We start from the raw sequence: 25,072 nt of genomic DNA, 5'->3' as shown, positions 1-25,072 counted from the left end.
TCTCTTTTTAAGCAGCCTTAGCCTTGCTAATAATAGTTGAGACAGGAAAAAAGTGCTAGACCTACTCTCTCCTGCTCAGATGCAGTTCTTGCTTTTGAGGGAGGCTAGATTCATGCTCTAGTCTGTGCTTCATGTACTTTGCTGTCTCTGCCTCCTCATGAAGACCACTAGCCTGTCTGTCATTTTCTTTCATTTGAAGGAATTATTGTGCATAAATGCATGCTAGAAATTTTCCAACTAGATCAGGTAGCTTGATTCAGTTTTATGTTTTCTTTGCAGCTTCCTTAGTTATCCCTTTCAGAGGGATAAGTTCTGTTAAAATACTACTTGTGGTGTGCCTACTTTTTATCACTTTCTTCTGATTAAAAAAAAAAAGGTTTTTAGCAATGTAGAAGTAAAGGTTGTAGGTTTAATTTCCTGCGTTTTTTTAAAAAATACTATTAGTATTTGTTCCATTTTGAAACTCTGGGAGTTTGATTTTTCATTGTGTGAGGAGGGATTCAAATTAAAGATTCAGATCTTGTTCTCTCTTGTACCTATTTTTTACTTTCAAAGGAGAATCATAATTTGCAAGCAACGTAGTAATATAGTGCACTGGAACTGTCCCACTAGTGTACAGGCTTCTGGAAGTATAATTGTCCTTACAGTTCTAAGGCTTGCCTTCAAAGTTTCCGTATGACTATGGGTCTTGACCAAAAGTATGTCAGTGGTTACAGCATCCCTTAAGGAAAAAAGCAGCTCTTTAAACTTGCACCTTGATAACTGGAAAATTGTAGTTTTCATCTAAGAAGTTCTGGTATTTCTGTTGAGAAACTGGAACAAATGCTCCTGCCCTTTTAATTAAGATACAGGAGCACGTAATAAAAAACAATCTCTGAGATATGCAGGTGATTCCTCAGGAAAAAAAAAACAGGATAAATGTTTTGTTTATTTCTTTACTTAAATGTTGTGATTAATAAACCTTTCAGACCTACTTTATGTTTTACTCAGAAGTACAATTGGAAACACAACAAAAACCTTTGGGGGAAACAACCTTTTACAAGTCATCTTCAGTCTTGTGAGAAAATATCTAGTTAGATCTGTATCAAATTGAAATAAATTATTTTTTTTTAGTTAACAAAATATTTTGAAAGTTTCTGTCCAAGCAAATCCTGAAGGCACACGAGGCTAAGGTTGTATGTAAATAAAAATAGTTTAATGCCCACCCTTTGGCCCTGCCCTCAGCCCTCTTCTCATTCCGAACATAATAGTTGTCAAGCGTGCTTCTTATGTTCATATATTTCTTTCTATTTAATTTGTAATTGTAATTTCTTGTAATGTTTTTTCCGGAAAGTCTTTTCACACAGAGACCTATTTTTCTTAAGCCTTCCTGCCTTACAACCGTGGGTAAATTCCTTACCACTTGAGATGTTTTGCAGACTAATTCTTGGTTAGAACTCTCTCGGGAAATGAATTACATTGCCCTGCTGTAGCCTTTTGCCAGAGAGAGAAAGAAGGAACGTACCTTGAAATTACCTCTAGACTCCCAGCAGTAACACTTGCCAAAAGCATCTATTACCTGTACCAAAAGGCTGAACTGAAGGCTTTTCAGATTACAGGAAAGGTGAACAGTGTGTTCTCCCCTGCACAGGGTTTTGTGCAGGAGTTAGTCAAGAGGAGCAGATGGCAGTCTTACTCTCACTTGATACCTTCCAGAGTTTGTTTTCGTGAAGACCAATTCTGGAGTAATTGCAGGTATAGACATAGTTTATTCCAGAATAAGACAACCTTGCCCTTTCTTACTTGGACTTTGAACACCAAAAAAAGTGCTGTAAATCTACAAAGTGTGTGTGCCTGCACTGGGATTTGTTCAGGAGCGTTCCTTAGGTTTGACTCCTACCTTGATCTCAGTTTTCTTGTCAGCCCTTAGAAGCTCTTAGCACTGGAGAGCTTGGAATCACTTAAGTATACTGCCTTGGTCAGCACATACGGCAGTGTAGCTTCACAGCTGAAAATGGATTTGTTTTTACCATGGCATAACTCTCACTTCCTGTTAATAGAAAAATAGGTACCTTGAGATCTTACCTCCAGGCAATTACTGGAGGTTATCTTAATAACTACTTAGATAACTGATAGAAAAGACTACAGGTCTTTGCCTGTAGTGGAGGATAGCATTCACACAATAACTGTCTTGCTGAGAATTACCTTGCCTCAAATTTTCTTATTTACTCAAGCAAAAATCATTGCTTTGAAATGTCTGGCTGGGCTTTTTTGGGATATTGTCATCGAGTTTTCCTTTGGCTCTGACCAGTTTCAAGACATGTTTTCCCCTATTGTCTTTAGCTTGATCATGTGAAGATACTGCTGCTATGTAGACAAGCGATCGGTCCTCACAGGATTTACTCAGCACTGCTGTTCTTCATGAGTTGAAGGACTCAAGGCAGACATATTGCTCATAGACTATATTACATAGTGTTGTGTAATCGATTCCTAGACCTTTAGTGATTATGCATAATTCACTGGCTTATAGGTTGCCATCTTTGTGATGTAGGCTCCATTCCCTTTGGATTTCTTTTTTCTATTAGATATTCCTCTTCACATATACTTTGAAACGTTATTAAGGAAGGATGACATCAAAGGAGAACCTGTTGATACGTCATCTCTGGGAGCGGAGTTTAAAGTATCTCCAGACAATGGTATGTAAAGCAAAATATTTTAATATTCATTTGCCACTACTTTCTGCCCTGAAGAGGTTTAATTTATAAACTTACCACAAAGCAGGTTATCAGAGAAGGTAACCGGCTAAGGCTTTAGGTGTAAGAGGAATCTCTTCCCAGACCACAGTTTCAGGTTCTCTTTTGTTGCACTGAAGTGATCCCATCAGAGTCCTAGGAGGGCAGTGATACAGGTGCGTGGAGTTTGGACCATGGGTTCTCTGCTGACAGAGGTGCCTGACTGCAGTACTGTTTACTATTTGGATTCCTATCAAAAGTCTGTTTTTTTCCATTATAAATAGTTCAGCAGTTGAGATTGCCTGTAAATTGCACCAATAGAAAATAAGTTTTCAACTTGATCCATGCTTTTTCTCTTGTAGACTATAATCAGCATAATGTTTCTGTCAAACAATGGAGCAGTGGCTGTTTATCTAATTCCAAATCTCCATCAGTGTCAGGAACATCTGACCAGCTGTCAGAAGGAAGAAAGAAAAGGCATCTAAGTGAGACAGCAGTAGGTAAGAGAAAAATGGTATAGTTTAAGATGGCACTAGTCGTTTAAAAATACATACTGTATAAATTAGTTTGTTATCACTGGGCTTTGAGAATTAGTTTTAAGTTGTCTCCAAAAAGGATACTGTCTGAAACTCTACAGGAGTGAAGAAATGGACTTACGACACCATGAAAATAATGTGCTATTTTAAAGCATAGTAATCTTTCTCTTTCTTCTTGAGTATATATTACAAAATGAGACAAGCTTCTGTATTTTATTTTTGGAATACTCTTAAAGGAAACTGCTCAGAAGTTCAGCTGTGTTTTTCTAATACTGGGTGTAATTATTTTTTATATGAAGGGTTTTTTTTTTATAGTAGTCAGAGAAACAGACTGAATTGCAAACTTATCTGTAAAATCATATGCCCAACCAGACATTTACTGTTGCTGGCATCTTTGGTCACCTATGTTTCATTTGTTGTATACTGTCATTTGTGGTTCTGGTTTCCTTCCAGACTGTTAAGAGGACTTGTGGGTAGCCAGTGCATATAATTAGTGTTTTCACCCTTGTTATCTTTATATTTTAAGCCATTAAGCCTCTACTTCAGCACTTGATAAGTTAATAGAACATGCCCTGAAAGTTCTGTAGAATAATATGATAATTTAGGGACACAGAATTCAGCGTACCATTGTAAAGATAAATAGCATAATGGAAAAATAGACTTCTGTTGCATATCCAGGTAAAATGGCTAGTGCAATCTTGCAATAGAGGTGGAGATACGGAAATTACAGCAGAGATAATTTAACAAAAAATTACATGCTATTAAAAAAAAAAAAAACTAAACAAAACAACCCAAAACAAACCACAACCCCAAACCAAAAATCCTATTGACTAGAAAGTTACAGGAGAGAGTAGAAGGTGTCTTTGGACAGACAAAAAACTGTCCCTGATTTAGATCAAGTTTTTTTTCTCTGCATCATTCCCCTTGTCCTCCCCTTTGCTGTACAGTCTTCTCTTAGGCTCCGTGCCTGTCTCTGCAGGGGGTGCTGTGCCCTGTCCCCTTCTCACCATCAGTGATCCTTTTTCCCATGCCACCCACTCCCCTATCCACTCACTGGTCCCCAAAAGGCGGATGCCGACACTGTTTCTTGCAACCATGTTGTTTCCCGAAGTGTACCATCATCCATACTGAGATCAATTGAAGTTACTTGGGAGAGAAAACTTCTTGCTATAAACCTTTTGAAGTTACAGTTAGTCTTCTGCCAATAGTATTTAGTTCTGTGAGTTAATGGAAGAAAAAAAACAATCTTTTATCATCAGGATCATAGTTTCCCAATGCCAGAAAACTGCTGTGTGGTGTATTCATGAGTAGCAGCAGAAGTTCTAGCTTATTAGTGCTACGAGTGTAGTACTACATATTTATTCCTAATTTGGGCTCTGTCTAGGAGAAATTATCCATGGGGAAGGTCAGCCTGATGAACAAGGCCAAAAATAAAAGCTGTGTGCCAGGGAGTTGCAGAGCTGCCTGGGAGTTCATGTCCTTGACCCAGCCTGTGCAATACAGTCTTTAGGCTGAGTCTTACCTCTTTTTCCATGTTGGAATACACTGATTCTTTTTATTAGTTGGTATATTACATCTGAGTTCTCTTTTCTTACTGGAAATTAAGGCAGAAGGAAAGCAGAACACAGGTGGTTAAATTCCGAGTCCCCCTAAATGCTGCTTACACTGGGACTGAATAAGAGAAAACAAGAAGTATGATTTGTCTGGAGCAGTGGACCACTACTAGAAGAAACCACACATGGAGATCTAGAAACTTAATTTTATTTGTTACCCTTGCTGCCAGTTTGGTTTTATCATTTATCAGGGCAGAAAGCTTCAGTGAGGACTTAGTGAACTGGTACATTAGTGAGATGCAGCCCAGCTAGGGAAGCGCTGTTAGGGAACACTGAGGAGCGTTCCTCTAAGTCCAATTGCATTTGCTGTGTGTGTAGTCTATGGCAGCTTCCAAAAAAAATGAAGCAGGATTTGCCCATATGAAGCTGGTTTCACAAGAAGAAATCCTTTGTAGAAGGAGAGGGATGAGTTTTGTGGAACAATGACAGGATGAGTAACAAGTGTTTATTTAGATGGCTTTTTTTAGTATTCGTTAAATTTTAAGTGGTTAGCTGTGGGCTTCTAGAAATGACTTTACTATTACTGCATGGAAAAAAATCTTTAGTCTAACGGACAACAGCCAGTATGCATTTTTTTTATTATTTTTTGTGACAGGCGAACGTAACGCTAGGTTTGAGACATTCTCCTTTCAACATGCAGAACCAGAATCCCATAGCAGTTTTGCTGCTGTGACCAATGTCAATGCGATGTCTAGGCCCACGCACAGCACTTCATCACAGGTAAACCAAAAATGTATCACTGCCTTAACTGAAATATCAACAGACAGTTGTAAAAATTAATAATCCAAAACCACATCTTTTACATCTAATTTAGTGTTAAATTACAATACAGAGCATTTTTACAGTGAATTAAGTAATTACACTACATTAAGTAATTTATTCCAGATTAAGTGGTTAACAGATACTTGCTTGTAAAAGAATTTTGCAGATCATATAACTGTAGTGTAAGTTTAGTTTATTGGCCTTGGGCCTTTCTTTTTTTTTTTTTTTTTTTCAAATTTCATGAAATATACTGTGATTTATGTTCCCAATTTTATGCAAGGGCTCTCGTGACCCTTTTTTCTTGGTGCAGCTACATAAAATGGCCTGATGGTGCAAATATAATCACAGAATTTGTTAACTCTCAGCTTCACTATTTAAAATCTTTTGTGCAGAGCTACAGGCAAAGTCTCTGGTATATAAATTTGCTGAGGAGCAGCACAGCTCTGGTTCAGTGAAGTCCCTGCAGAAACACTCTTTTTTTTTATTGGAATTCATTGAGAATTTCATAATAATACTCAGATTTAAGTCCCACAGTTCTGCCAAGCCTAGTGGTGTACTGGTGCTCTGCAAGTTGTCATGTTTCAATCTGGTGATGACTCCTGGAGAGCTGAGTTTAAATCTGTGTCCCCCACACAGTTTTGACAATGCACACTCCTTTTTTTTTTCCCTTTCTTGAGCAGACGATTGTCAAAAAACTCCTAAATGAGCATTTTAGAATAAACTGCTTCTATTAACATTCAGCTAAAAATTGAGATCTTGTAATGTGGAACATACCATGATTTAAAACTAAACAATCTCCTGTAATCTAGGAACTTCAGGTTTTGACCCATGTAGGTTCCATGCACTAGTGGGCAAAGAACTGCACCAGGAATCCTTCTATGATCACGGCAAAGAAATTCAATTTCTACCTTTCACACATCTTTCAGAAAACCACTTTCCATGTAGGCTGTTCTTAACTGCTAAATGTAGCTTCATTCTTTTAGAATTCTTAGTTGTATCACACTGAACCACTTGGGTTATGGGTTAGTAGATAAATTATAGAACGTCGTCTTTGTAGACTGAACATTATGAAGAAGGCAGCATTAACTTCAAACTTCTCATAAGTATTCAGAATTAACTGTAACTGAAATCAAGGAAGGAAAACTCCCACCGATTTCAGTAAGAGTTACGCTAGCAAGAAGCAAATCTCAGAGATGAGATAGGTTTAAGACTTGTTGAGATTCCATTGGGGCAGGGGAAAGTCAGAAGTCATTAAACCACTAGAAAATGTGTTCAAGCTACAGACTTTCTCCTCTAATGTTTCTCAGCTAAGATGTAGTTCCTATGATTTGAGTTGATGAATCTCGTCTTGTATTGATTATATTATACAGCATAACTCCAGGAGGAGGTTGAGAAGCGAGAGCTCCTATGATATAGACAACATTGTTATTCCAATGTCACTGGTGGCACCATCAAAGTTGGAGAAACTACAGTACAAAGAAATCCTTACCCCAAGGTTTGTTCATGACCTCCTTAGTTGCAAAGATGACACCAAAATGAACATGAAACATTAACTAAGAATATTGTTAATATGTAGTTAGATAATTTTATAATAATAAGATGGTCTTTTCATGTGCTCTGGTTTTTTTTCTATACACTTGAGTTTGTGTGACTGGAGTGGTGGGAAGACTGGACAGCTGATAGCACAAGGGAAATAGTCACATACACACAGGGAGGTGGCAGATGCACAGACTGGCTAAAAATAGAAGTGGGTTTATATCATCTTAATTGTAGTGATATTCATGGCCTTAAATGTGCCATAAGGCTGACACGCTCTGAACAGTTATTTGGAGGTCGCTGTCTTTGTGTGTTATGTTTCCTAAGAAAATAGCTAACTATTTTCAGTGAATTAAACAGAAATAGTTTTAGCATATATTTAAAAAATTTATCCATTCTGATACAGTAGAGTAAGTTTAATGTGTTTTTTCCATACAGTCTAAACCTGTAATCCATGATTCGAGACACTTCTTTTTTTCTTTTTTTTTTAGGACTAAGAACATCTTTAGATTGCAAAAACAGGGTAATTCACCTCCTGTGCTGCAATTCAGTGACTTACTAGCAAATTGCCTGAAACGGCTAAATGCATTTGTTCCATATTTTAAATCTCTTTGCCTTTATATTGTCTTCAAAGCTAAATTCTTAGTAAGACTCTATTGGATACCTTAAAGACTGTGTTGGGAAAAGGAAAGGTTAGCTATTGGGTTGGGAAAGGAAAATCTAAATTTCAGGCATCTGTTATCAGCACCTTAAATTTGAAATTATTTCATTTGAAAGAAATTATGAAGCACAAGCAGTGTTGAAGAAGGAGTAACTAACAACATAGTGTAGAAACAGAATAGTTGTCTCTACTGCTGAAATAATGAAACAGCATTTCGGTAAATTAATTTGACTTTTCTTGTCTCATTTCTAGCTGGAGAGTTGTTGAATTTCAACCTTTAGAAAGATCTCATACAGATGAAGAAGAGGTAGGATGTATTTCAATTAAGCCACCATTTTTTAACTAAACTAGATATAATATATAATTGGGATAATCAGTATGTTTTCCAAAGTCACTGACTTCATGCAAATCCTGGTAAGTTTCAAATTTCAAAAATAAAGTATAAAGTACAGATTGTGAAAATGTGTCTTATCCCAACCTACTCGATGCTATGTTGGATGACAGAAATGTGAATATCTCCATTAATAATCATTGTTCACTTGTTCATTGGTTCTTCTGTCCCTTGTTGTCGGCACAGAGCTCCCAAAGGGTCCCTTTTGTCAGGCCTCCACCTCCCCTGTTCCTGGGCATTGTGATGCTGGGTCTCCCAGTGCAACTGTCTCTTCAGGGTTACCTGTGCTATAATGTCTGTCCATCTCTCTCATCCTCCTCTTTGGCCAGTTCCCATGGCCTGTTGCTCTTCAGGAGGTAATTTGGCATTTTGCCTGCACGCCCAGCAGGTTTCCTCAGTTTTCTTCTCAGTGTTCATTTTCCTGCAGCCCTCCTGTTGGGAGCAAACTTTTCTTCTTTCTGCATTCTCAGGAACAATGTAACCTTCAGTAGTTCCTGCTTGCCTCTTGAGCTAAGTTTGCACATCGTGTGCTACTGTTGCTTCCTCCAGACACAAGAATCTACCTTTTTCTCACAGGGAATGTCCATGGACTTTGCAGCTGGGGGACCCTTTCTCTCCTAATTAGGGGTTTAAGGCATTTCCTAAAACCAGTGTCAATGTACCAGCAGTTCTGGTCTCTAAGCCGCTTTTCTGTCCTTACAGTGTTTCTGTGGCTCCTTTTCCAGAAACCTGCCGGTTTTGCTGTCCTTCAGACGTCTCTCCAGTCTCTGCTATAGGCCACTATCAACTGTTGTAACTGTAGGATTTGTATTTGTACCTTCATCCACAATATCTGTTCCTGAGCTCCTTTTTCAGAGAATCTCTACAAATGAGGTTTAGGTACCTAAGTAGTAGAAAAAGATTGCATTTGGGTAGCAATGCAGAAGGTTATGCTAAACACAGTAAACAAATTAAATCATTATGCCACTCCCTTGGGGTAGAAAATACTCTCTCCACAAAGGTGCTACCTTCCCCAGAGTTCTACTAGGTCTGTAGCTGCCTGCTCATGGAAACGAACCTTTCCTTTTAGAGAGCATCATGGTCTCAGGTCCCTACCTGGTGTAATTGCACTCATTTGGCACCATACTCTTGGGTCAGAAGGAAAAGAAAAACTTTCTCTGTCCCTGCCTTTTCTCATGCACTTGAGAAATTCTTGTGAAATCTGGTGGTCAGATTTATGTCACCTCCACCACTGCCTTTTGGTTTAGTACTCTCTCTGCTAGCAGGAAACATGCCTGATCTTCTTTGGTAGTGAGAAGGTCAAATTACATACACAGGAGAACTCTCCTGCAAGGATATTTAATTAAGCCATTTGGAGGATAACTAATAAAGCAGCAAGGGCGCACTGTCCCTTGAGAATCTACTGTTCATTGCTCTCTCTTCATCCTGGTATCTGTGGGGAAAAAAAAAAAAAGAATTTCAACAGTGGTTTTGCCTTCAGAGCTTCAAGGGGCCTGCCAGGAGGACACAGTGGATTTCTTGGTTAGATTTCAGATCCCATACAGATCACTTGTCTGATGTACTTTTCTGATGTACTTTTAGTGTATTTTGCTGAACGGACTTCAAGGTGTTTCTCTGGGAAACTCATGGGCCAATCATTCATTTAGTAGCCCTCACAGTATATTTGTATTTGGCATGACTAGTTGATCCTGTATGATTCATCCTTTGGCCAGGAAATAACTTGAGTTAACAATAAAGCAGCTTTGCCTCCTGCTGTGGTCCACTGCTTCTGTATTGTCTGTCAGCTGCTGGGTAGAATGAGAGAGGAGAGATGTCAGACAAGAGAAAAATGCTAAAGATCTTATTTGTCTAAATAATCTTTTGCCAATTTTCCCCCTTTCTTTTGGGATCGTGTTAATTGGTTTGGATGTTTTTCAGAGTACTGAGAAAAGGTGGTTGTCTGATCATAATTCTTCCACTTCCTTGCCTTAGGCTTTAGGCTGAGTTAGATTTGTTACTGAGTAAGCTTGAAAAAAGACATGAGGAAACAGCAGCGTTACCTTTTTGCATTTTGTGCACTCGCACTCTGACACTGTTGAAATTGTTCCTTATACTGAAATCAAGGCAAGCTTCAGTAGATCATTCATGAAGGACAAGACAGGGTAAAATTTACTTTCTATAAAGTAAGCTTTTTCTCTGCTTTCCACTGCATAGCAGCCTGTGGTGGTACTGTATAATAGTTTATTTCTGCCTATCTTCTGCATGGCTTAATTTAAAACTTCTGGAGTTGTCCTTGTGTCAAACAGCAATTAGGGATTTCTTCCACTTGATATCTTTTTTTTCCCTTTTTTTTTTCCTTCTCTCTTCTTCATTTAAAGGCTTTCAATGCAACAGTCTGTATCCATGCAATAAACTTGCACCCAAAGTTTCCACAAGTTACAAAAAAATGTGGGGTCCTAAATTTGTCATGTTCTACAGGAGTCGCACTTCCAAGGGCGGGAAGTCAGCACTTTGTGAAAATCAGGCCTATTCACCACACCTTTATTTGAGTACAAAAAGCTTACCTTTTTTGGGTGCCTAATTTTTGTTTCTGGAAATTTTGCCTTACAAGGACAAACATAACAGTTGGGCAATGCAAAAGTTAATCTACTATCTATGTCTGCTCTATCACTTGCTCTAAAAATACTTAGTTTTTGGAAATAGAGCGTTTGAGTTTCCTGGTTTGCATGTATGAATTTGTAGTCTGTTATTGCTTTAAGGCATGGGAGGGTGTGGCACAGGTTTTCCTGATTTATTTTGTTTTTAATTTGTTTTGTCCAGGTTAAAGGTTCTGGCAAGGCCTGGTTATAAAGTAATGTCCAAGTTTATTTTGTAGTTGTTTTAGTAATGACAAATACTTTGGAATAATTCTGTGTGTAATTAGTTTTGCATAAGTGTTTTCATGGCTTATGACTCAATGTTTCCCATGAAGCCAAAGATTGAAACACAGACTTTGTTGTTTTGAGAACCTTTCAGAAATATTCCTGGTGCTATTCAACATTAATGCACAGTGTCTTGTAGCTTAACTAGATGTGATGGGGGGGATCCAAATCTTCGTTTGCTTTAAGTCTTTTTCTTTGAGTGAAATCATTAGACATGCCTCACAAACAGGCCTTCCTAATAGTCTTTTCTCTCAACATCACTGCCAGATCCATCCACTGAGGAATGACAGTTCTTTTGTCCTTTTTCAAACTAACCTTAGTGGGGGAGAAAAAACAGCAAATTTCTCCAGTTAAAGCAACTTTAAATTAACCTGAAGTTGGTGGAGGAAATATATAAAGTGTAACAAAGTCAGAGAGGGGCAGAGGCTGTACTGAACCAAGTAGAGACCTTTTACTCTGATGTAATGTGATTTTATCTACAGAACAAAGAATAACTTTTAAATAAGAAAATGTATTATTTATTTGTCTTCAATGGAATAGGGTAAAACTCATTTTAAATAAACAAGTACTTAAATCTGCTATGATCAGCTATTGAAAAGGAACAGTAACGCTTATTTCTATATTTTTCAAAACTCTTAGTTTGGAGAGGAGTGTGGACTTTGATTTTTGAAAGGAAGCTTGTTAAAAATGAAGTTTCTTCCCAGCATGAAAAGTTTTGGCAATTTGCTAAGAAAAGTATTTTCAAAGTCTAAGTTTTTCTTTCAAAGTTATCTTTTGTTTCCACTTCAAAGGAAATCTGAGCACACAGAAAAATCCTGAATTTTCCCTAAGGGAATAGCACTTTTGTAGTTCATAAAATTCTCACTTTCACGCTATACATAATTGACCTTGGTAAGACAGAATCTGAACTGAGATGCAGCCCCGTACCAATGCCATCCAAGTGACAGAGCTGGTGAATTCCAGAGAGAGGAAGAAACCCATTAAGTTGGCTCGCATGAAAGGAAACCAGCAGCTAACAAAGTGGTTTGTGTTTAACATAAATAAATAAAAGCAATGAGGAGTCTTCAAAAAGCAGTCATGAGATGGGCAAACAAAGCAGGCCTGTTTGTCTGAAGGTTCCTGTTGAGCTACAGTTTTAGCAAGCAGGTCGTATGGCTTTTTCAGATCACACTGATGACTTTGGGATCCTTTTCATTGGCCCAGATAAATTTAATTCTGGGGCTATAGTTCATGACCAGGTTGTGCTCTCTGGCAAGCTAAGTGCCACTACTAGGTATGCTTAGAGCAGCATAAATGCATTATAATACTTTGCATTTGTATCCATAGTGGTGATGAACGACCTCAGTGCTACAAGACTTGATACAAAGAACGGCTTCTGAGAAAACCTTAGGGCCCTTACTTGTCTGCAGCAGAGTACTTCTAGCTGACAATGTAACCTATATTGTGTGGCTCTATCTGGCACTGCAGTGAGGACTCTGCATTTAGTTCTGTATTTTATCAGACTCGGTCAGAAGATAAATGGTGTTTCCTGTATAACACCAGTGAGGATTTTGCTTTGTAGAAAAAAATCAATTTATTTTCCATGACCCCCCCCAATTATTGGTATAATTCTTGCCCAGTACCAATCTGGCAGTGCAGCTTCACAGCTTCTATGACCAGGAATTGTTCTTTCCTAGAATTTCTCCGCTCTTGACTTGGGAGCGGTTGGCATAAAATCCATGGCTGAAGCACTTGTATGCTCTCACCAACCTTAGCTTTTTAGGTGAACTTTGAAGATGTTGAATGGTTTGGAGCACTTTGAAATAACTGTAAGTTGTACTGGAGGGGTCCAGCCAAGAGCTCGCCCTGCCATCGGGGGAATGAGGGGAAAGAGCAGCAAAGTGCTTCTCACACAGCCATGTCTAAGGAGCAAACTTCCCGGTGTGCTGCCAACAGAAAAATGAAGATGGGTCTTTCAAAATGAAGGTCAGATGTGATAGCTACAGTTGAGGAGTTTTATCTAAAAAGCTGGCTCTTGTTTGACTATGAGCAGTTAAAGTACTTGCATTAGGGCTGTTTTTAAGCTGTACTGGGGTCATGCAAATCATTTCCTAAAAAATAGTCTCTTCAAAGCAAAAACCTTTTTCTGGTTGGTTTCGTAACAGGAATGCAGTACCTCAGGTTTGCTGAGTTCCTCTCAATGTGGAGCTATCAATGTCCTTGGTGATCTCAGACCTATTTCTCTGTGCTTAAAGAGCACCAGGCAAATCCTGCTGCCTCCCCACCTCCTAAAGCAGTCTCTGGAAACTCCTGCAATTTTTGCTTGTCTTTATGATGCACTTTTAATACTGCCTTGATTTGCAAATGAATACTTGTCATCTTAATTTTCTGATTCTCACCGTAGAGAAAAATGTGTTAGTTGCATGGGGGGTGTAATTTCTATATCCATTCAGATCAACCACAGGCATGTAAAGAAATAAAGTGAAAGTGACAGCATCCCATATGCTAGAGCTCTAGTGAGAGTGTAAGCTGAATGTATATATTTTGATGTGCCTTTATACTGCAAGCATGCATTATGTTGTCTCCTCTGGTTTGGTGAACAAACCTTTGCAGAATTATATATAATATTGTCTGCCTTTGTTTCTAGTGATGTTCATAATTATGGCAGCAGCTATCCCTGTATTTCATTACAGATAGAAGATCTGTCAGATGAAGTTTTTTCCTTACGTCACACAAAGTATGAAAAAAGAGAGAGAGCAAGGTGGTCGCTGTGGGAGCAGAGCCGCTGGCCCAGAAGGAATAGCAGGCAGGTGTATTGACTTTGATAAGAGCATTCCTATTGAACCACTGGTGTCGGCTGTTGGTGCCACAGTTTCAGAAATGCTGTCACAGAGAATTTTGAAAATGAGGGCACTCCTTGTTAATTAACTTGACAGGGACAGTACCAGGTACGTTTTGTTTTGTGGCTGGAAAGGGAAGGCCATGCAGTTCTGAAGCACATATACTTAAGAAATTGGGCACGTTAGTGACCCGGTATTAGTAAATAAAAATCGTACTCCTATACTGAACACGGGTCTGCTAGTTTGTGTCACACCCAGTTATTATGACTTTAGCCATTGAGTGTAATACAAGCCCATCTTCACTCACCTGACTTAGATGAAAGTCCACTGCATTCAGAGATGCTCTGCCAGGGACCTTATGCTTAAAACAGTCATTATGTGAAAAAGTTTAATTATCACAGGCTTGCTCTCTGGTGCAAAACTCATCAGAATTAAATATAACCCCTAAAAGTCTTGCAAAAAGTAGTGCATAGAATAGCAAACAGCATAAAGCTGTATCTGCAGTTTGGCTCTCGGAAAATGTTTCCCATAAATCGCTTCAGAATCTGCCAGGGCAAAAAGCATCCTATAAATGCTGGGTTATCTTTTTCTGCCATTTATCATATGCTTGTGTCTACTCTTGGCTGGAAGTGAACCATGACGCTATGAATATATATGCAAAGATAGCTTTTTTTAATGCAGGATAAAATTAGAGCTAAACTGTATTAAGGAATTATATTTTAAGCCATTTCAAACATAAAAAAACTTCAGAAAGTGTACTGAAAAATCAAAGTTCTATATATACCCTTAATTTTGAAACTCTACGAACTCTTTAGTGAAGTCTTGGTGCTACTTGAATTCAGAAGTAAAACTGCTGTTGACATGAGCAAGGTCAGACTTCTACCTGGCATTTAAGACACATGTCAGTATTTTATATCTATTTCAAATTTGCATTAAAGGCAAGGTCAAAATTTTTAATCTTATTAAATTATTTTGACTGCGTTGGAGATGAATCCAGAGCAGAGGTGGGAAGTGGGAGCCCAAGGACCTGCTGTTCTTTCTCGAGTTTCATTGGCACAGTCTGCTGACAAGGCAGTCTGGACCCGCGAATGATGCCATGTTCCCCTGAGCGGGAACAGCACACAGCTCGCTGACTTCTGTCCAAAATTACCATTCTGGTGAGCATGTGGAGCAAGGCACAGGAGTGGGACCAGCCACCAGCTGTTCTGCAGCCAGTGTGCCTGTTCCAGCTCTGTTTTATCTGGTTAGCTCCTCCACATGGCACTCTTACTTTGGCTTGTGACAGTGAGGTTGTCAAGAACCATGTGTGTTTTCATCTGCTGTTTTGATTTAAATAAGTAGAACGTAGGTGGCACATACGGAGAAACTGAACACTTTGAAAAGAAAATCTAAACTGTTCCTAGTGATGTGAAAGGGCAGGGGGTAGCTCTTAAAACTCTCATCTCTTATCCTGCACTAGATCTTACAGCAAAAATGCTGATGGACGACACAGCCAAGATTCAGTGCAGAAAGACCACCATGGCAGCTCCTGCGCCTCCCAGCATGGCACTGCTGAACCTGTTCCCGACTTGACTTCGGAAGCCCACAGCTCTATTTGTTCAGGGGTTGCACAACTCTGCAGGGAGAGCCAGGAAGCAAAGGTGGGTGTTGCCAATAGCTTCTGCGTCTGGTCAGGTCTTCAGTGACCACTATCTCTAACCTAAAACAAAGAACTTGAACATATCCTCCTGTCCCACTGATCAGAATCTCAGCCTGTTGCCCTAGTTTATGTAGACTGAATGTAGTGCTCCTGTTTAGAACTAGATTGCTATGCTCTATGAATTAAGCCCAATATTTGTCAGCAGGTAAAAATTTAATTGCTCAGCACATGTTTTAGAGGTGAGTATCTGGGTTCAAGGATGATGGATCTTTTCTCAGGAATGTTGGCCAGTGTTCCAGATGGGTCTGATCATCATCAGGTATCCTGATGGTCTGGCACCATGGAAAAGCACTTCCCCCTTTCCTGTACTGTGCCTGTTCAATTGTAGCTCTGTTACTAGTTCAAAACCATAAGAAGCCAGCTTACACTGACAGCTGGTGTCTAGCAGTGTCGTATTCTTTATCTGAAGAGCCCTGCAAACATTGTAAAGAAAGACACTCATTTGTTACTTGATAGCAGATCATTCTGCACATAGCTAATCAGTCAGACTCAAATGAAATCCCTTTTTCCCCCCTTTTTTTCCACCCTCACTCCTACCTTTCTGGTTCTTTTCAGTCTGGGCTGTGGGAACTTCGAGTTTTTCCACTAAAAGATGAAGAGGTAGAAGCTTTACTGTGCCAAGATCAAACAACAAATCAGACTGAAATGTCAAGTGCAGCTTTTCCCAGCGACTCTCTCTGTACTTCATGCACACCCATTGGTTTGCCAGACAATTGCCATCCACCAAGAAAACAACCTACCGAAGAGTCAGAAGACTGCGAAAATATTTGCCTGGGAACCAACAATACAAGAAAACAAAGGTGACAGGGAATAATGTGGTTCATTAAGAAAGCCAATTAAGGTGGAGAAAAGTGTAAGGTAAAATCTCTCTTGTTCACACAGCATATGACAGCACAATTCAAAACCTGTACATTAGCTGCATATAATATATTTTCTTTCTTGCTTTGTAACAGGCAGGATATATCCCAAAGACAACACTTTCTTCTTCCTGAACCCCAAGAGAAAGTAATTATTTCAAGCTGGAAGTCTAATATTCCCAGTGTCGGGAGTGGGCGCACATAAATTGCTGGCACCATTCACTTTCTGTTGTCATATTGCCACATTTGTTAGTAATCATCCTTTTCTGTTTTGTTTGTTTTCAAATGCATTTCTGGTTCTAGAGGATTCTGGTGCAGCAGGATATGCTGTCTACCTTAACCAACAACTTCAACTGAACACAGAAAAACTACTTGAAAAAATAGTGGGGAGAAGCGATAGCCTCAGTTATTTTCCTGTGTGGCATGACCATGGGGCAAAAATCTGCCTCTCTCAGTGCATGTGTGTAACCCAAGCGTAAGATAAGGGTAAGTGAGAACCAGAAGTTTCAAAATAAGCGTTCTGGAATCCTTGCATCTAGCTTAAAATCTGTACTCAGCTCTCAGTAGTGCCAGGGCATGTTTCATGTAGATGTCCTCAAGCAATAAGATAGAAATAGACCACTGCATTTCAATAGTCGATGTATCTGCTACTCAGAAGGTAGGGTTTCTGCTTCAGTCATGTGGGTATAGAGAAACGGAAGGAACGAGGAGTTGAGTCAAAACAGTGACGCATCTCTTTGAATATTGTGGTTTGGGTCATCTTACTTCCTTAGTCCTTCAGTAGCTAATGAGGCTCATAATATTTTGCTTTAATATGTTAAAGACAAAGTCTTGTTCAAGTTTCTGTACAGTGCCTTGTAAGAGTCTCGTAAGTAAGTATGCCAACATTTGGTGACTAGTTGAAAAGGAAAAGATGATTGATATCTAGAAGACCAATAAAGAAAAAAGCCCCAAAGCTTTCCATTGTGATTCTGGATAGATTTTTGAGTTCACAGTGAGGAAATAAAAGTAAGTTGTTTAAACTTGCATCTAAATAGCATAGTTTGGAATGTATCTGCGATCTCAAGAGGTATTAACAAAGATTAAACATTGAATGTAGGTATAATACATCAACAGGAAGTTTTTCTGTGTAGGACAGTTGAAGGCAATTTTATAGGAGTCTCTGTTTTTTGTGCAAAATTTTCTTCCACATGTAATATCTGGAATGGCACTGGACAGATGACCCAGTTTTAGTGTCAATTTTTTTTTTTTTTGTCAAAATGACAGGAATTATACACTGGGCATCTGAAAACAGTTCAGTAAAGTTTCAACACTACAACCTATTGCTACATTGTAGTTTATTGCACATTCTGATTATTTTTTTAAACACTTTTTTAACACTGGTTTGTCTTAAACTTGAATCTTGCCTCAATGTCTGATACAATAATCTTTGATGCAAGGTTGGTTTTTTAATTAAAAGTTATTTCTATATATGTTGTATATAGTCTGAATTTGATGGCTTTTTAGAAATGAAGAAATAGCAGTAATGCTTCCTCTTGGCACAGAGACCTGCTTGGCCCAAGAATGGCTTTGTAAACACACTGAAGTGGCAGTGGCACTAAGCTTTGCTGTCATACTGAAGCTGCACTGGTGCTGTGAGGCTAACATCCCCCCTGTGTCTGAATACAGAGGTGGATTTTTTCCATCTCTCTTGTCCTGCATGTGCATCTGCTGCTGGGAAAAGATTTCTGAAAGTTACATGCTTTGCAGGTCTTTTCCATACCCGTATCCATTCATTAAGACGTCTGACCGGACCAGCTCTCACCCAGCTTTGTTGTAAGGTCAGGGTTTCCTGCTCTGTCTGATCCCTGCGGCAGCATGAGGAGTTTCTGCAGTTTGAGAGATGGGACAGATCAAGTAAACCAGCCGGGTAACCGCCTTAGATGTCCTGAAGGTGCCACCAGGAAATGGAAATGCAATCCAGCATTTTACCGGAAGGAGCAAAAGCGGAGTGTTTTTCTAGACTGGGGAGGGGTGTTAAAATGAGGCCAAAAAAAACTGTGTGAAAGGAGCTGGATTAACAAAGTTCAGTCAGCCTGGTGAACTATAAAGCTGTTCCTGCACTGCTGTTCAGTTCCCAGCTGTGGTGTCCTGTTGAACCACTATGTTGCTTTTGGGTCAGTCTACAGTGTGCTGGCCTAAAAGCAGCTGCTTGTTACCTTGCCAGCTGCAGGGGCTGCACAAGCAATGGATACAAGTTACAGATAGAAACAAGGGTAAGCACATTTTCTTTGTCCCCTTTCTAGATGTTCTTGTCAGCCACTGTGGGAAACAGCTAGTGCCTCACAAGGCAGCAATAAAATGGCTAGCCAAAGAAAGGCTGGGCAACCAGGAGACTGAAAAAAAAAAATCCCTGGAGAAACCCTAAAAATGTCTATTTGGTCGTTACCCCACCCTACCACCATCAGAAGTCTTTTCTCTAACATCTGCCTCTCAGCTGGCTAGACCTGTGTCAGCAAACTGCAACTGTCTTCGCACAGAGAGCTGCCGGAGCAACTGCACAGCCAGAGAACTATGCCAGAGCAGTTCTTCCTCCCCACACCCCCACCACAGTGCTGCTGTCCACGTGTTACTGGTGCACAGGTTTCTGCCATCAGGTGAGCAGTCCAGGCCAGTGTGGCAGGCAAAGGCCAGTGTTGAGGGGTGACCAAGAACAGGCTGCATTTGCTTTTCTCGCGTTGCCTGCCAACCTCCACCAGCCCCCTCATCTGGTAGGGGCAGATGGGGAACACTGTGTGCGCATGCCAAGTGAGATGTTTTCTGGGACATCCCAGGCTGTTCCTCACCCACAGCACCTCTAATTATTTGCCACCTTCTTGCAGAAGACCAGGTGCTGTGCCCTGCTCTCTCTGTCGCTACTCTGTGAGGCAGAGCCAGTGAGGCACCCACATTTTCAGTAGCCCCATTTCACTACTGGGACATGGTTAGCAAATGTCTTAACTGAACTTAGTCACAGGACCAGCCTCCTCCTTTCATCTTCCTTCCTGGCGCTGCATGCATCTGGAATCACACCAGTACTCTCATTTATTGCCTGCAGCCCTTTTCCCTGCAGAGGTGGACTCCCGCCTCCAGACAGTTCAGGTTTTGCATGAATGTTGGGGTCATGAGGAAGCTGCTGGGTGGTGGGAGTGGGTTTAGAGCTCAGAGCCGGGCTCATGGTTGAAGCCATAAAATACGTAAGAAACCCCTGCTTGTTTTCTCTCCTTTTCAAAGTTTTAAATAACAGGGAAGAAAAAACCCAAACAACTAACCTGTTTGTCTTTTGGCTGTTAAGCTCTGAAAACAGCTGCCAGAGCTGCTCCTAATGTTGTGGCTGAAGGTAATACAAAGGCTGACTGTGAAATACCAAGTTACACATAATACAGCGAGGCCCCCCCCACGCATGAAACTGAGGTGTTGCAGCTTCACAAAGAAAGCTATTTCCCTTGCGCTTTGTTTACTATTTTCAATTGAGACATTTTTTAAGGCCACTTATGTTCTGCTCCCTGCTGCTATGAAGGTTTAAATGCTTCATCTCTGCATCCAGGACCTTAATGGAATGTAAGTACAAATGAAAACTTGTAAGCCATATTAAAATTAAGCTCTGTGTGTGTCCACTGCAGTTTTTTATCTTGCTCAGGGATGTGCGCTGCACCACCCTGTGGAGCACATGTCCAAGCCCGGCCCAGCCTTACTCGGCTGGATCAGAGTTTCTTTTATCCTGTTTTCCAGTGCAGACAGAGCCTTTGCTCTGTCAGCTCACCCTGGACCACTCTAGACCATGTGACTTAGTATCACCAAGCTACGCTCTCCCCTGTTGCTGAAACTTTACTTTATCAGAGTATTGCAACATTTAACAGTCCTGGGGTTTATTTGGCCCCGTGGATACCATGCAAGCAGCTCTTGGGTTTTGTGTCAGTGTTTGGTTCAAGCTTCCGCTGTGGGGTTACGTTACTGAGTGCAGGAGGACAGCCCTAAATAGGGTCTAACAGATTATTTCTGTTAACGTATAGAGGCAAGAAACTGGCAGAGTCTAAAGCATTAAAAAAACAAGTATCATTACTGTTACTCCATGGATGGTCTGTGGTCACCAATACATTTAACCTTACATGTGTAAAAAGCTGCTGCAGTAGCAGCTGGCTGCATAAACCCACCAGGGTGGGATTTAGATGGAAAGAAGCAATTGAGTAATTTTACTCTGTGTGTAATTTCTCTCTCCCATAACACCCCCAACACCCCTAACCTGAGAGCCAATGGAACTGCAAACTACCAGATCTAAAACAATGACAAAGTGACTACAACCTGCGCAAGAAAACATACCATATGGTTCCATGCTCAGAACCAAGTAGAGCACCGTCAATTAACTAGCATGACTTTGGAACATCCATACCCCCCAAATTAATTAGGGGAAGAAAAAAAAAAAAAAAAAAAAAACCACCACAGAAATAGCTTTCAAACCGGCTTACAGTCAACTGCAGGAGGCAAGGATACTACAGCTGTTGTCCTACTGCTTTCAATAGCATGAAAAGCCACACTGCCAAATCCTTAACTAACATCTTCATAGCCCATTTGTGGCTCCTTGTCCTGCATTTTAGATACCAGAGCCGTGACCGTTTCTCTATGCACACTACACAGGTTCTTTCCAGAAGTATGAATAAGCTGCTTTAACACATGTAGCAGCCATTTGCATTATTACATTTCCTACCCAAGCTTTCTTCTGGCAAACCTCTTGTGAACGATGTCCTCCTTGCAGTAGGTCCAGATGACTCCATTTTTCTTTTGCTAATTCTCAAAAGGGGTTGCAAGTAGAAACAGCAAGCAAAAACACTTGTTCACCTAAACCACAATTAACCACAGAGGAAAAAGTAGTAGTTTAGCCATTTCAGACACTTGTGTAGATTGTTTGAACTAGCTGTAGCTCCTCCTTCTTAACGACAGCAGTGACCCATGCTGTACTGCAGCTGTCTCCTTCCACAGCCACCAAGCAGAGGCCTATCTGTGGGACACCTCGCAGGTCCTGGGCTTAGAAGGGGAGGGTGCATCAGCTCTGGCACTGCCTCAGCATTTGGCAGGTGACACATGCCCAGTTTTGCTGCAAGAGCAACAGATTTGACTTAGGCCTTGTGGAAATGGACTGGCTGCAGCTGTTGAGCCTTCTGGCCTGTTCCCCTGGGGCAGCAGACTGGTTGCAACCCTTCTGTAATTACAACTTAAAGGGAAAAATACCATGCAGAATACCATGAAATATTAAAGGAGTCAGCAATACTAATTAGAGCGATGGGAGGCAGGCCTAGCTAAAATTACTTGCTTGGGTCTTCCTCTAGGGGGTTGTAACTCTCACCTTTCGCATGCCCAAACAGGCTAGGCTGTGAGGTCGGCACAAGCAAATTGAAGGTATGAGAACTATGTGGCTTCATAACTAGGCAGAATGTTGAGCTGTTTTATAGAGCCTTCTCCATGCAGTGCATTTCAACCTACGCACACTGAAATCACTTCAGTAAGTAACATTTTTGTACGTGTACCTGTAGGGTTTTAAATCAACATTCTTCGGTGGAATCCCATCACTTCCAGGAATTTCAGACACATCTGTCTTAACTGGCTATTCAAAAGGTAAATGAGAAGCTATTTCCCAGTTTGTGAGCTGCTAAAGATGTCGCACTGACTTGTTTGATACTTGACTTATGTAGGTCAAGTACTTCTATGCAGTAAAAGCAAAACACAAAGACATTTCTAGCATCTGTGGGATTTTTTTAGCCCTCAGAAACTGCATTCTTCTCAACTCCCCAAAGCACTCGTTTTAGACAGTCAGCTTAAAGGAGACTTACCACACCAAGGGAGGGGTGTTTAATGCAGATATTGGAAAGGTTTTGTAGGAACGCACAGATCAAATGACAAAATACAGACAGCGGAAGGCAGTTGATTAAAGTCTTCCACAAGAGATTGCTTGTGGTGATGCTACACTCTTCTAAGCAAGCGAAAAAATGACTGAAGTTAGGTCAATCCAGTCAGCGTTATAGGTTGTGCCATAAAATTAGCCTCCACAGAATCAAGAGACAGGTTCAAACCATTGCATTTCCAACCCTGAAAGACAGCCAGAATGTTTTTCACTGCTGCTTGCTTCATTGCAGCGAAGGAATGATTCCTCTGTTCAGCAGCAACAAGTTTCCATAATTAATGTTCATCCAGCCCTCCCTTACGCATGAGAAACAAGGGTTCTGCACACACAGAGCCTTCTTGAACACTGCTTCAGTAGGTCTCATCGATCCAGACAGCGCTTTTGAGCTGCTTCTGAACATACATTCCTTAGAAGATTGATCACAGATCTTGGATCTGCGCTCTTCATAATAGCACTGCCAGATACAATCATGTTTGCACCTGCCTGAAAGACATTAAACACCCACTCAATAACATGGCACAGATCCACTTCTTAAAGAGTTTTTTTGCTGTAAAACACATAAGGAGGTAGTGAATTCTAGGCTGGTGGGCAAACAAGCGCTATTTGTGGGACACAGATAACATACCTCTAACTACAACCATAAATCAAAAAAGACAGCTCTTCTCCAAACAGGTAATTTCTTCATCATTGTTCCTATTTACCTGAACATACAAGAAACAACTTCTCTAGCTTAGGGGAAGCTTCAGTAGCCACTATTAGAAAAGGCAAATGATTAGACCTCAAGTAGATTTTGATAGTGTGCTTTACTGTCCCCTCTGAAAAGCAATGGTCAAAATGCAATTCTTCCTAAACTTTATTTTCCGAGGGACGATTAAGTCTCTTAGCACAGTGACTGAGAATGCTGCTCTGCTTCAGCCTCTTACCTCTGCGCACTTATGGATGGTGTCAGGCCCAACTCCTCCATCCACTTCAATATCCAACGAGGGAAACTGTGTCCTCAGCCACTGAACCTGAGAAATAGTATAAAAAGGTTGGCACCAAGATCCACACTCAGCTGCTACTGTTACGTATAGCTTCTTACACGGCCAGATGTGGTTTATTCACTTCACCACTACACTCCATACAGTTAATTAGCTTTAAGCTCAATAAATAAGAGAAATTTAGTTTACCTTTGGCATCATGTCTTCCATAAATTTCTGCCCTCCGAATCCAGGCTCTACCGTCATCACCAAAGCCATGTCTATCTGATTGGCCCAAGGTGCCAAGTGTTCAACTGTAGTGCCAGGCTTGATCGCCAAGCCAACCTGCAGAAGAGGCAAGACAAATCCAAGTGTGCCCTGGGATGACACAAATGCAGCAAGATTGGCTTGAGCTGGGTACAAACCCCTAGGAAAACAACTATACGTGTCTGAGTGCAGTAAGAACAGCTCGCTTTAAAAAGAAGATTCCGGATTTTCTTAAACTAAAATTGAAGACTGACTGGGTGCACAAGGAGCGTTAGGGCTGCATACACCAATTTGACCACCCAAAACTGCACCGATGGGTTTTCCGTCGCCAGAAACACGGCAGTGAGTTAAGCTGAGCGCAGCGTGGAGCACCAAGCCTACGCTCCCCTCACCTTCATCCCATTCTCCCGAATGTCTTTTATCAACGCCCCTGGATTGTCTGTGGCTTCTAGATGAAAGGTGTATTGGTTTGCGCCAGCGACAGCCATTGGTTTCACCCACTGCTCTGGCCTGGCAACCATCATGTGCATATCTGGAAGAGGGGAGCAGAGCGAAGAGCCGTAAGCACGGGCGGCCGGGCCCGGGGCTACGGCGCAGGCAGGCCCCCGCCGGGCGCCCGCCACCAGAGGGGCCGGGGCAGCTCCCGCCGCGCCCCGAGAGCTCAGCTCCCGTCCCGCCCGGCCGCCCCGCGCCCCCTTACCGAAGAAGGGCTCCTGGCCCAGCTGCTTGCGCAGGCTCTCCACGACGGGGTGGCCGAAGGTGATGTTCGGGACGAAGTGTCTTGGGGCCGAAGAGAGAGACCCGCCCGCCCGCAGGTTACACCCCGGCCGGGGGAGACGGGGCAGGCCGCCCGCCCTCACCCCCGGGGCGGCTGCCCCCCCTCCCCCGCGCCCCCGGGCCCGCCCGCCCCCGGCTGTTACCCGTCCATTACATCCAGGTGGAGGTAGTCGGCGCCGCAGTCCAGCATGCGGCTGCACTCGGCGCCCAGCGCCGCCAGGTCGCTGTTGAGGATGGACGGCCCGATCCGGCACCCCGACGCCATAGCTGCCGCCCGCCCCACCGCCCCGCGCCTGCGCCGCCGCGAAGCCTGCCGGGACGGGCGGGCGGGCGCGCGCTCCCGTCCCGCCCCGCCCCACCGCCCCCGCCGCCATCTTCGGTTCGTCGGCGGCGCCTTCCCGGGGGCAGCCTCTGGCCCCGGCCGGGGCGGCAGGTGTGTGTCGGGCTGCGGCGAGGCACGGGCTGGGAGCCGATGGGTACATTTTAACAAAAGCTCTCTGTGTCCTGGAGCAAAATCGCTTCCTCCAATAGCGGCGTATCGGAGCCTTTTAGAGAGGGAGACGGACGCGGTGTTGCGCAAGAGGCTCAAACACAGAACTCTGTCCTTTTGCCATCAATTCTCTGTATTTAGTCCTCGGGACAAGGTTTGCATAAAAATGGTGAGACAAAT

General features: G+C 41.7%; 2 protein-coding genes across 3 annotated transcripts in view; one reads left to right on the top strand and one right to left on the bottom strand.

Moving 5' to 3' along the window:
• The window catches only part of KANSL1L (KAT8 regulatory NSL complex subunit 1 like), a 63,913-nt gene extending 45,746 nt beyond the window's left edge, over positions 1–18,167 (top strand). Inside the window, exons 8-15 of the mRNA XM_082484330.1 lie at positions 2,565–2,675; positions 3,074–3,211; positions 5,456–5,580; positions 6,993–7,117; positions 8,072–8,126; positions 13,783–13,895; positions 15,389–15,569; positions 16,184–18,167. Coding sequence (XP_082340456.1) covers positions 2,565–2,675; positions 3,074–3,211; positions 5,456–5,580; positions 6,993–7,117; positions 8,072–8,126; positions 13,783–13,895; positions 15,389–15,569; positions 16,184–16,432 — 1,097 coding nt within the window. The 3' untranslated portion in view covers positions 16,433–18,167. The remainder of the gene's footprint in view (positions 1–2,564; positions 2,676–3,073; positions 3,212–5,455; positions 5,581–6,992; positions 7,118–8,071; positions 8,127–13,782; positions 13,896–15,388; positions 15,570–16,183) is intronic.
• A 4,163-nt stretch (positions 18,168–22,330) lies between these two features.
• Positions 22,331–24,676, bottom strand: RPE (ribulose-5-phosphate-3-epimerase). 2 transcript variants are annotated; one of them, XM_082484370.1, is made up of 6 exons: positions 24,546–24,676; positions 24,326–24,405; positions 24,018–24,157; positions 23,569–23,703; positions 23,323–23,409; positions 22,331–22,882 (listed from the first exon to the last, which is right to left on the bottom strand). In XM_082484370.1, exons 1-6 carry the CDS (start codon positions 24,665–24,667, stop codon positions 22,760–22,762), a joined length of 687 nt encoding a protein of 228 aa, XP_082340496.1. In that variant the 5' UTR covers positions 24,668–24,676; the 3' UTR covers positions 22,331–22,759. The 2 variants fall into 2 exon arrangements, with proteins under 2 accessions (XP_082340496.1, XP_082340497.1); XM_082484371.1 differs by having other exon boundaries at positions 24,557–24,658.
• Positions 24,677–25,072: the final 396 nt, after the last annotated feature.

The sequence above is a fragment of the Vanellus vanellus genome (genome assembly GCF_965231255.1).
Source record: "Vanellus vanellus genome assembly, chromosome: 5".
In the NCBI taxonomy this organism is placed as follows: domain Eukaryota; kingdom Metazoa; phylum Chordata; class Aves; order Charadriiformes; family Charadriidae; genus Vanellus; species Vanellus vanellus.
Note: the sequence above shows the minus strand (reverse complement) of the source record. Positions and strands in the feature narration are given on the sequence as shown.

Bases quoted from the DNA above. Each gene is read 5' to 3' on its own strand.
- RPE (XM_082484370.1), bottom strand. From the start codon at position 24,667: ATGGCGTCGGGGTGCCGGATCGGGCCGTCCATCCTCAACAGCGACCTG. The intron at 24,406-24,545 runs GTAACAGCCGGG...TTCGGCCCCAAG, and splicing joins CACCTGGATGTAATGGACGG to ACACTTCGTCCCGAACATCA. The intron at 23,410-23,568 runs GTAAACTAAATT...ACTATTTCTCAG, and splicing joins TGGAAGACATGATGCCAAAG to GTTCAGTGGCTGAGGACACA.